The 12,490-nt window shown below is 45.6% G+C and overlaps 1 protein-coding gene across 4 annotated transcripts in view; it reads left to right on the top strand.

Annotated features, from left to right (window-relative positions):
- The first annotated feature begins 10,528 nt into the window (after positions 1-10,528).
- Positions 10,529-12,490, top strand: part of UST (uronyl 2-sulfotransferase) — a 143,133-nt gene continuing 141,171 nt past the window's right edge. For 3 of the 4 annotated variants that reach the window (XM_015858142.3, XM_015858145.3, XM_085543471.1), the window contains exon 1: positions 10,590-11,228. In XM_015858142.3, the coding sequence (XP_015713628.1) occupies positions 10,973-11,228 (256 nt within the window). In that variant the 5' untranslated portion in view covers positions 10,590-10,972. Of the gene's footprint in view, positions 11,229-12,490 lie in introns of all 4 variants that reach the window. The other variant, XM_015858144.3, reaches the window with a different exon arrangement.

Consider the following 12,490-nt stretch of genomic DNA (forward strand, 5'->3'; position numbering starts at 1 on the left):
GCAAAGGACTGAACACTCGTATGTGGCCATTTAGTCACTCATTTTTGCCAAGGTTGGGAAGGAAGGTTGGCATAAGATTAATCATGACATCTCAGATTTTGTCTCTCTGTGCATGATCATAAGACTAGTATGGCTGTTAGTAGAGGAAGGCATCTTGCCTCTTTACAGCTTGATAGCAACATGGAGTCCTAACTTGCATTGTGCAGGGCAATAGAACCAATCTTGAAAAGGCCAATGGTACAAAATCAGGGTGGAAGTCTGTAAGCTGGAAATACTGTAGGGAGGACCATAAAGGAACATTCAGGCCTCCAGACCATGTCTCTTATTTAATTGATCCCTGCTGTATGTGGCAGAGTTTCATAGAATCATAGAATGGCTTGGGCTTGAAGGGACCTCAAGGATCATCCAGTTCCAAACCCCTTGTCACAGGTGTGATTGCTAACTGCTAGATTGAATACTAGATCAGATTGTCCAGGGCCCCATTCAACCTGGCCTTAAACATCTTGAGGAATGGTGTATTTCAAGATTTAGACACATAATAATTGATATACAAATAGTAATATTTACCATTTCAACACTATGGCAAATATCTGATCTTGAAGTTCTCCTGCATATAAAACACTCTAAAGATGGATTTATTTGGTCTTCCACATCTACAAGCTCAGAGAAGTTGAAATATTTCATATGTACTAAAAGTTTTCTTACGTTATATAAATCTCAGCTGCTCATTAGCATCAGCGTTTTTGACTGGTTATTAATAGTTAAAAAATGTTTCCACCCTTCTTATGTTCTCTTAAGAATTCAGACAGCACAAGTCAAGTCTTTTTAAAAAGAGAAAATACAATGAGTTGCAAAAGGAATATAGGAGAGAATGTTACCTTGGTAACAAGAGATGACTGTTTGTCATTAGTTTAATGGAGGAGTCCCAGAAACCTCCAGCAGCCCCCCATTAGTCTAACAGTTAGTCCATTGTATGCATATACAATACACAGTCACTAGTCCTTGTGAGGGATCATGCCTGGGTTAAGTCTCAAAGCTAAAAATGAAGCCGTTGCCACATTTCCAAAGATCAGATTTTAAAGTATTGTTTTAAGTAAACTTTTGAGGTCAGTATTTTTCTGAAGTAAGGTACCATTGCTCCACCAAAGTTTCTCCTTTGCTTTTGGCTGAGTGTTAGTTTAATGGTGATTTATTTCCACTTACTTAAGATTTATGTTCCTGGTGAAAGAAGACTAATTTTCAAAACGCTGGTATTTAATTTTGCACCTATCTTCCTGGGCTTGAAGAAACAAGCCATGTTTGGGAAGGGAAGGACATTTTAACACTTGTGTGAACAACACTTGCAGCACTAGAGAGCAACAAAATTGCTGGCTCCTACCTTGAAAAGAGTTAGAAGTGTAAGACTGTCATTTGAAGGGAAAGCTTGAACAGGGATAGAAGGTGTGGTTTATCCTCTGCTATGATCTGTAATCACACAGATGCTGATGTAACACTCAGAAGAATTGCAGTCAAAATACACTTTTAGGATGGATTTGAACTTATTCCAGGGCCAACAAGCCAATCAAACCTCTGAATTTAGTGGGAGAGTCAGTTTTGATCCTGTACTATATTTTTTTCCAAAGCACTTGCATTTCATACATGTGCAGTGTAGTGCTGTAGCTGTTTCCTGACCAAGGATCAGACACAGATGATCACAGGAGGAATAAATCTTCATCATGGTGTGCCTGGCCCAAGAAATCTAGGCTGGGATTTAAAGGAGTGGAGGTGCAGCTGGTGTATTGTGTGAATTCTGGAGCAATACCCTCATCTTGCCACCCTGCTCTAGTTATCTGCCCAGATGGAAAGAGGACTTTACATATCTCATGATTTCCCTGTGTACTTGGGGATTTCTGTGATCCAGTCCAGGGTGAGATCTACCCAGATGTACATCTGTCATCTGCCATCCTTTGGCCAATGAAAGGCTCTGCATATATATATAAGATCTCTAATTCATCTATAGGGTGTAAGTAGGGACTGTCACACACAGTCCTTGCAACAGTCTGCTGTATGTGGATGAGGGTAGCTGTGAACTAAGAGGCAAGGCTGGGGAGAAAGCAATACAACCTTTCTTTTACAGTAAATTAACAAGCATTTGTCATAAAATTAGAAACACATGCCCTTTCTGCTTCATGCTCTTTGAATATGAAAAGGCAACGACATTTTAAGCAGATCTTCCAAGGATAGAGCATACTGTTCTCTTAAATGCAAATGACATATGGTTGAGCCTGCTTGTGTTAATTTGAGATAAAAAAGAGAGGGAAAAAAGTGACATCTTTTGAAAGAACTTCCCATAAGGGCTATAAGAGCTGCCTTTACAAGGTGTGTTGTGAAAGCCTGGCTTAGTTCCATCAGCATTATGCATGGTCTCACTGAGACAGCAAAGGCTGCTGCAGTGAGCAGCATGAAAGTAAAGTGGAGAGGTGACAAATTAATGTCAGCAGCAACAGCAGAATCAATTTTTATTTCATCAGGCAGCAGAAATCAGACCAATTGATTGGGATGGTTGCTGTGGTTTTTAAGCTCAGGTCTATCCATCAGGTGATCGCTCAGCTGAAAGCTCAGCACAATGCAAATGTACGCTTTTTTTTTTTTTTCCACAAGAATTGGAAATAGTATGTGCTAAGACTGACAATTCCAGCATCTGGGAGTGCTTAAAGCGATTCATAGTATTTCTCCAGTCATATGATTCTGGCCAAAGACTGCAGAAAAACCAAATTGGTCCAGAGGAAGCCGTGGTAAAATGCAATAAATTGAGCAAGGTTCCTTTGGTTTATTTGTTCTTGTTCATTATAAGTGAATGACATACTTTCTCCTCTTGCAAATACTTATTGCTCTCAGGGCATAAACGTTCACAACTGCATTAATTGCACTGTATCTTTTGATATTCATTTTATAAATGTTAATGCTCTGCTTTAGAGGTCCTGCACAGTTGATTTACATAGTCTCACTTTTCAACGGACATTTTCACAGGCATTGTCTTCCAGATGTGTTTTGTACAGGTCTAAAGGAAATATTTACTACATCCCAGAAACACTGTTGCCAAGGACTCTAATTTAGAAGTGGGGGGAAGTAGTTTATGACAGACAGGTCTACTTGCTGCTCTGCATACTTTGCTTTTTAACCATGACATGGAATTGCCAGAGCAGCAAGAATGAATAATTCAGAAGAGAGGTGTTCTTACTCATTTAAATGTAGAATGTCCTCTATTTCCTACAGTTATTCTGTGATAACTTTATAATGAATTAAATTCCTAATGTGACCAGATAGACTCAAAATGCAACTTATAACTTTAAAATGTTCAGGTTTATATGCTAAGGAAATGATAGGAAGCCAAGTTTACATATGTAACTGTCTGGGAATTGAGTCAAACCTGATTTGGAAAGAGAACGCTCTGGGCTAGTGCAGGAAACCACCTAAACTGGTGTAAATCAGCACATCATGCCTATAGATACTTAGTATATTTGTGTGCCTACCTGTATACGCTAAGAAGGCTTGTAGAGAATTCACATATATTTTTCTCTAGCAAGTTGAATATTGCTCTGTTGCCTTGAGATTTTTAGATTTTTGACCTTCCATTCCTCTTTTTGGCGATGCATTGCCATTCTGTAAGCTGTAAGTTTGCTGGGAAAATTGAGTGTTTGAAAGACCAAGTTAACCATCCAGTGCAGGCAATCAGTTTCGAAGAAATTTCCCTCTGTCGTAGCTAAGTAGTGAAGTTTGTGTAATCTGACACGTGACCTACTTCTGTTTTGGGGTTGGAAGCAACAGGGCCTCAGTAACTGCAGGAAGAGCAAAGGCAGGTTCATGCAAAATTTTCATGCACTGTGGGGCCACTGCTTGTGTGAGTGGTCAGAAAATGGAGTGACCTGATTTACAGGCTTTACAGTGGATATTTAGCTGGTGGGTGAGTCCCTTCTTTTGTACACCAGTTTCTTCCAAAATTTGGTTTCACATATGTAATGACATCCCTGTGACAGATTATGTAAAAGCAGCTGATGCATTAACTTTTTTTCCTCTCTTTTTTCTTTTTGTGTGTGAATATCACTTTAGCAAGTGAAAGATCCATGATAAAGATTTGCTGGCTTTTTGATGTGTGATCAAACATTTCTTTTTTTTTTTTTTTTTTCTGAAATACTTTGATTACATGAAATCTGTCTATGAATAATTCAACAAAGTAACTCCTAGCTTGTGAATTGTCTCATATGTAATGTCTGAGAAGAACTGAAATAACACACATCCATTTCACTCCTGGAAACCTTTTGTGCCACTCTCATATCACGTCTGTTGCCTTTTTTTCCACCCTCTTCTCCCCTGCAAGTACAAATCATGTCTCCACTTTGCATGCTGCTGTAGGATGCATGCAGTAGGTGTAGGATCTTCTCCATCTTTACCTTTTGTGTGCCACTCCTTTCCAGTCTCTCAGTGGATCCTGCTTCCCCCTTGCTTTCAACTTCTTTTCACCTTGGCCTTTCTCCTCCCTTCCCCATCTTGCCATAACAAACAGACAAAAGCAATAAAACAAAACCAGCACAAGTGGGAGAGCCTTCTATTGCTGCTCAGAGCACTCCTTTATGGGAAGTAGAATATTAGAAAAGACAGTTCTAGTGGTAGATTCAGAAATGGGGATGGAGTTTCTTACAGACTGGACTAGAAGACGTTTTCTAACTGTCCGTTTCACCCTCCGGTAGTACTCCCATCCACATTTCAACACACCTACCTCTTGGTGTACTAGCTCTTTTCCACTCAAAGTTTCCCCTGTGCTACAGACCACAGGTTGCTGTGAAAATCACTCTGGGATGTTAATTCTGGTGTGAGCATTGTGCTAACCTGCCTCTGCTGTTCCCTTATGCTACCATGGCATAGCTCTGCATGGTGTAGCACACACACAGTGACTACTTTGGAAGTACTTGGGTGTTTCTAGCATATTGCTTTCATTTCCTGGATTTAGACTCGTGTCTAACTATCTGCCTAATTAGCCCCAGTACTCTATTTTCCCAGTGTAATTTTCCCTAAATCAGTCCAGTGCATCATATGGTACTATTGTACTGTCTAAACAAGTGTCTGTTTTAACATGTCTGTTGTGTGAAAACTCATGTTTGCACACTGAAACTTCTGCCTTTCTGCTGGTGGTTTCTGGAGATAAATGCCAGAATTAGATTGCTGTTGAAAAACTGACACAGAGGACCCAGAGTCAAAGTGGACTCTGTCAGAGATGCTCTGGGTGGGTATTTATAAAGGGAAAAAATTTATCATTAAAACTGTGTATTGTATAAACTCCTCTCGTACCTTCAGCTTTTATTGCTGCTTCTGAATGATATACATGCTGCTTAAAAGGGAAAGTGTCCTGATTCAATTCCCTCATTACCCTTTTTTTTTTTAATTTTTTTTCCTGATAAAATTAAACAGAACCAGTTTAATTTAAACAGGAGTAAGGATAGCTCTAAAGTAAGCTCTTTGCCAGAGAGAGTCAGCAGTGCCAGGGAATTCATAGAAATGCCTTTTGATAAATTCTGTGACTCTCCAATGGATGTTGATAGTAAGTTCATGTAATTTCAGACAGCATTTTAATTACAAATATATAAATTCATCTTCTGGAAACAACCCTGCACTCTCAGAGAATCACTATAGTGTACCTGTCTGGCACAGGAGCTGTAGGATGCGGATCATGTCCCCATCTTCAGATATTTACTGTCATTTTTTTCCCCAGAGATGTATATCCCTGAGCCTTCCACAAAGGACAGAAACTAATACAACCAGCCGGCACAGAGCTGTAACTCCAATTCATTCAAGGAAGATGAAATTTGCAAGTGTTTTTTGTTCATGAAATGAAAAGTCACGGTGCACCCTTATTTCATCTCCATCAAATAATCAACTGTTGCTGAATGAAGTAAAATAAAGCCTGCACAGTTGCCATCAATTACCCCACTATGCTTTCAACGCCTTCTGAATCAGAGAGTGTGCTGGAGGAATTTAAAGCTGTAATCTTTTGTGGGTGTTTCTCAGATGACATTATATTATGTTATTCCACTGAACCACTGATCCTTTACTCAGTGTGGTCTTGCATCTAAATTTTCTCTATCTCTAGTGCCTAAACAAAGTCAGGGCTCGGGTCATTTCTTATCCCTTTCAAATTGCTAATTTCTTTGCAAACTGGCTGTTATGAAACATCCCAGCTGGGGAATTGGGTAAAATGAGAATTCATTTAGAAAATTTCAACAAAAAAGCCCTGAATGTTAAAAATAAGAGAAAGATGTTTTGCCTACATTGGAAACAAAGCCCCTACCGCTTCAGAAATGAGACACTGCAATCCCTCCACTTCTTGGGGAATTGGTGTTTATTATTTAGGCATGCAGTTTTTGCTGTTCCCATGGAGGACTATGGATCTCAATGCAAGCCCAGGTTGTTTGTGCCCAACAACACAGTGCTACAGCACTCCAGTAGCTGGGCACTGCCATTCCATGAAAAGCACTGAGGTAGGCTTATAGTTGTCAGTGCACAGCTCTGGGCTGATGAGCAGCAGACGCAATAAGCCAGGCAGTAAGCTAAGCAGTTGTGGCCACTGGGACCCAAACCACAATATTTGCCAATCACTGCTGTGTGTATTAAATTGGGAGGATCTGTTGACTCCCTTGAGGGGAGGCTTTGCAGAGAGTAAAGAGACTTTGAGGGTACAGAGGCTTTGCAGAGAGATCTTGACAAATTGGAGGGCTGGGCAATCAACAACCACATGAAGTTTAACAAGAGCAAGTGCCAGATTCTGTACTTGTGACAGGGCAGCCCTGGATCTATGAACAGGCTAAGGCATGAGAGGCTGAAGAACAGCCTCATGGAAAGGGATTTGGGAGTTCTGGCTGAAGGCAAGTCGAACACGAACCAGCAGTGAGCCCTGGCAGCCAGAAATGCCAACTGTACCCTGGGGTGCATCAGGCCCAGCACTGCCACCAGGTGAGAGAAGAGACTATTCCACTCTGCTCTGCATTGCGCAGCCTCACTTTGAGCACTGGATGTGTGTTTGAGCACCACAATTTAAAAAGGTCATAAATCTGTTTAGAGAGTCTAAAGGAGGGCTACAAAGATGGAGAAGGGTCTGGAGGTCAAGATGTATGTGGAGCAGCTGAGGTCCCTCGGTCGGTTCAGCTCAGAGCAGAGGAGCTGAGGGGAGCCCTCATGGCAGCTGCAGCTCCTCACAGGGGTGGAGGGGCAGCGCTGAGCTCTGCTCTGTGTGAGAACGACAGGGCCCGAGGGAACCGTATGGAGCTGTCGGTGGGAGGAAGGGTGCGGGTTAGGGAAAGGTACTGCACCAGAGTGGTGGGTATGACCCCAAGCTGCAGGAGTTCAAGGGGTGTTTGGACACTGCTCTCAGACATAGGATTTGATTTTAAGTGGTGCTGTGTGGAGCGAGGACTCCATGACCCTTGTGGATTCCTTTGAATTCAGGATATTCTATGACTCTGTATTGTGCCAACATACAACCTCCATGTCCTCATCTTGCTCACTGTGCTAATTTCTGAGTTAGGGTAATGAGTTAGCTTAGCAGCCTCTAGCACAGCACTGAAGTAGACCTGATTGGAATTTTTTTGGCAGCAGTATTCTCCAGTCCTTTAACTGTACTGAGCATCCTCTTCCAGGCCTAGGAAACTCCCTCTGTGCTCACAGTGCCTTGCTGGAACTACTGCAGCCAGGAGGGGGATTCAGCCTGAGAAAAGCTGAGTAAAAGTTGGACCCAGTCTGGATGAGCTCATGAAAGCAAACATGTTTGGACAACAGTTTTGGAGATGATACCACGTTTTGGAGAGGGAAAAAAGAGGAGTGGAACAAGGTCAGGATGGGCAAAGAGGATGAGGACTGCTGCAGGGAATACAGCTCTGAAAATTATTGATTGTATGTCTGTTGGCACCACAGCACTCCTATGATGTCAAGCAGATTGATTGAATGGAGTGGTCGCAGAGTGCTCTTTTCATGCTTGGTGTTTGGTTTGAGAGCCTGGGGTCTGATTTGTAGAAGTAGTTAGCATTCACAGCTGCATATAAAGTCAGTGGGAGCTATGCTCTGAACATACAAAGTAATGCATAATGCTGAGTGTTTCACTAAGGCAAACCCTAGGCATCTCAAAGCTGGCAAACAAAATTAATAGACACATTTAACCTTAATCTCTATGTGCCTCATTTTCATGATCAGTAAAATGCTGATATTGGCTATATTTCATGAAAGTAAGTCATAAACATTCATCACATGCTCAAGGTACTGTAACAATGAATGCAGTGGAAAAGCCCGTTGTGATATCAGTAATTCCATATAATACAAAGGATTTGGATAGCTTTAGACAAAGCCAGAGGACATATGTTAAACAAAGAGATAAAAAATAACCTGAAAAGCTGCGCGTATGAGCAGTATCTGCCACAGTCACTGTACAAGGCATCAGTCCTCAAAGCAAAACAACATAATCACACAACTAAAAGCTGAACTGTAGCTTGTATCCCCAACAAGTTAAAACAGGTTTGCCTGAAGAATCTTACCCTTGGGTTTTTCTGAAGAACTGACACTTGGCTTTTCAGCCATATTGTTCCTTTAATGTGGGCTGTGAGTTTTTTATTCTTCTTTTTTTGGGGGTGTGTAAAAAGCAATATAACAAGAATATTCATATGTTTAAATTGATTTATACACTGCGTGTAAAATCATACCAGTTTTGCTAAAGTAAATGAGTAAGAGGGAAATTAAAAATAGGAGAACAGTTACATTATATCAAGCTATAACACAAAGTAAATAGTAATTATTTTCCTGTCTGTTTTCCTACTTTGATTTTAGGAATTGTAATTGAGAGTGTAATGTAGGTGGGAGAATGAAATACCTGTGAAAGAAACTCATGTAGCAGCTCATTTGTACCTTTAAATATATATTCCAACAGCAATGATTTCTGTATATTCTTCCTTTCAGAACTTCTTACATGATGGTAAGAGCTCTCTCAGCAGAACCATCTTTCCATTTACATTTCGCTCCATTGAAAAACGCTCTGTTTTTCCATCTCTTTCTTTTCCTTCTCAAAATATCTTCCTAGAGATCAAAGGCATTCTTTGCAATTAGAAAAAATAAAGATTGATTGATTCATCTTACAGATGTTGTCCGTCTTGTCAAACCATACATTTAACATTGACTTTCCAGTCTAAGTGTTCTCCAGTTTCTCATTTGCAACAGCAACCAGTACTACTAAATGAACCCACAGCATGGTCATTGTAGCCATTCAGTTGATAGGTATCTAAAAGAGCATGAAATAACATAAAACATCTGTGGCAGTTGCACACTTTGCATTTCAAACTGGCATTCATGAGGAGCTAGCAGCACTGTTTCTGATACAAGCCAGGAAGCCATTGGCCTTCTTGGCCACCTGGGCACACTGCTGGCCCATATTCAGCCAAGCATCAATCAATACCCTCAGGTCAGTTTCTCCCACAGTCTTCTAGCCACTCTGCCCAAAGCCTGTGGCATTACCTGGGGTTATTGTGGCCGAAGTGCAGGATGCAGCACTTGGTCTTGTTGAACCTCATCCCGTTGGCCTCAGCCCACTGATCCAGCCTGTCCTGATCCCTCTGAAGGGCCTTTCCACCCCATCCAGTTCAATGCTTCCTCCCAGTTTGGTGTCATCTGCAAACACTACTTGCCTTTTGATGTGAGTGGCAAAACCCCCTGAAGTCTGCCTGATATAACTTCCAGCTGTGAGTGCTGAAACACTATGAGTCAGGCCCCCTAATTCACGGTCCATTTTTTAAGCCTGAAAAGGAAAGGGGCAATTGCTTTTTGGTTTCTGACCTGGCAAGTTATGCTTAGGTCATGGTTTCCTATCTTTCTCCCTGACCACAGTGCTGTGTAAAAATGAAAGAGAAGACCGTGTGATCTCATGAAGGGGAAGGAGGAAAGTGAAAAAGTGCATGGCAGCCGCAGCACCTCTCTCCATTGTGGCTCTGGCAGGGCAGCTTCCAGACAGAAGAAAGCACATTTTTGCTGCAGTGCTCAGGTATGTGAAGGGTCCCCAACAGCCATCAGGACACCCCGGGGATATACATTGTGTGGAAAGGATGAAGCTCAGTGCTGAGTGAAAACCGCACAGCCTATGCCTTGTAGGAAGCAGTTGTGAGGGGAAAATTGCATCATCAAGCAATTAGAGACTGTATCTCAAGCCACATGCAGATGGGTCAGACTGAGGTTACTGAGTGATCTGAATTTGGTGATTTTCCGCACTCCAGCAGAAATCAGTCCCGTCTCAGGGCTGCGAGAAGGGCAACTGATAAGAGTGATCTCTCTCATCCTTCACACGAGCACGAAGCCTCCATCGGGTGCTGAGCGCTCCACTGGGCCAACCGGGACCCACCTCCGAGGGCATCCACCTCGCTGCCCGCAGTGGGCCGAGGCGGGGGCCGGGCGGGCCGGGGCAGGTGACCCGTGGAGGGCGGCGGAGCCCGGCGGTGCCCGCAGGGGTCGCTCGCGTGGAGGCAACGGCCGCGCGGCGGGAGCGGGGGCCGGGCCGGGCCGGGCCGGGGAGGGCGGCGGGGCCGGGCCGGGGTGAGCTGCGGGGGCCGCGCGGTGCGCACGACTCGGCCGCGATCCGCAGGCCGGCGGCGGAGCGGGGGCTGTAACTCGACACCGGAGCGAGAGGCCGAGCGGAGAGAGGGAGCGAGAGAGCGGCGGCGGAGACGGAGAGGAGCCCCAGGGAGCGGGATGGTGACCACCTTCTTCCCCTCCCCTTAGCGGCGCTTCGCAGCAGCCGCCGCCGCAGCGCCGGGACTGTCGCCTGCACGGGGCCGGGGGAAGCCGGCGATGGGGACGGGACGGGCCCCCTGAGTCACAGCGAACTTTCCCCGCCGCGGGCAGCCGGAGCCGAGCAGGCGGATGGAGGATGCGCCCTGCCCGGCGGGCTGCGTGAGCCGGCGGCGGGGGTAGCATGAAGAAGAAGCAGCAGCACGGCGGCGGCGGGGACTGCCCGGCCACCCGGCCCCCCGCGGCGGTGGCGGCGGCAGGGGGCCCGAGCCAGGGCGGGGGCTGGAAGCGGCGGCGGCCCCTCTCGCTGCTGCCCTTCCTCTCTCTGCGCGACTACGGCTTCTGCATGGCCGCCCTGCTGCTCTTCTGCGTGGGCTCCCTCTTCTACCAGCTCAACGGGGGACCCCCGCACTTTCTGCTGGACCTGCGGCACTATCTGGGTAAGCGCGGCCCGCGGCCACTTGTTGCGGTGCTTCGCGTTCCGTTCCCGGCCCGGCTGCTCGCCGGAGCTCCGGAGCTGCCCGGGGAACGGCGGCGGCGGCGCTGCCCCGCATCGCCACACGTCCGAAGGGGCAACTCATGGGCGGCCCTCGGGAGGAGGGCGGTGGGAGCGGATTCTGTCCCGAGTCAGTGTAAGGTTGAGCTTCTCTTCCTTAAATCCGAACCAGCTTTGTGACCGGGGATGCCCCTTTGTTTGCCCGCCGGCCGTGAGCATCTCCGGCTGTGGGAACCGCGTTAGCTCCATTCTAAGCTGAGGATCCGGGCCGGGCATTGCCCGCGGGTTACAAAAGAGGAAGTGCGGGAGTAGCGAGTCCTGCGAGCAGCTGCCGCGCTCAGGTGTGTGCGGGAGCGGGCGGAGAGAAACGGGATGACACATGGCACCGGGGATCGCTGCGTGCCCGAGTTCTGCCCTGTCTAAAGGGGTAGTGTTAGACAACAGGGTGATGCCTTGAGGTCGGCTCAGCACCGCTCGGTGGCAGGGCTGGCTCAAACAGGGAACAAAAACCGAGGGTTTTTCCGGATGGGAGGATTACTAAGGGTAGTTTGCGGTGTGTTTTTACCGCGTTAGCTCCTCTGCGTTGATTGCCCGTGGAGTCAGTCCGTAAGAGGCAAGGTTACTTCACAACCCAATTGCGAAGTGAAGCGCAGCACTTGTATTTCAGAAGTATGAGCTGAAAATCCATTTGTCTGTAGGTGTTTTATGAGCGTCCTTGGAACGCATCTCTGTGTGTGCGTGCAATGCTTTCCTGGAAGGGAAAAGGAGCCCAGCAATCAGTCACTGGCTGAGGGCGTGGAGGGGTAGAACCAGGCTCCTCTTGGGAGCACAGCAGTGGGACAAGAGGCAACAGGCTCACGTTGCGACATGGCAAGTGCTGTTGAGATGGATATTAGGGAGAATATGTAACGTGAGGGAGCCCAGTGAGGTCTGCCTGTCCTGCCAGAGTTCCAGTGGCTGAGGCCCTGGGAACTGCAGGTCAAGCTGCTCTGTTTTGTGAGAGGAGAGGAACACGTGAACAGGAATCCCTTCCAGTCCATCCCCTTGTTCTGCTCAAAGTGGGGAAAAACATGAATGGAGGTTCAAGTGAGAACAGGAGAAGGAACACTCTGAATGTTGTTTCCCAAACACGACAGAGTATTGCCATTTTGGCTTGGGCTTTACTGACTGCCTTTTTCTTAATTTAGTGTTGGTTATGAAGAAATT

Source organism: Coturnix japonica, chromosome 3, assembly GCF_054131305.1.
Source record: "Coturnix japonica strain WE chromosome 3, WE-NBRP24, whole genome shotgun sequence".
Classification (NCBI taxonomy): domain Eukaryota; kingdom Metazoa; phylum Chordata; class Aves; order Galliformes; family Phasianidae; genus Coturnix; species Coturnix japonica.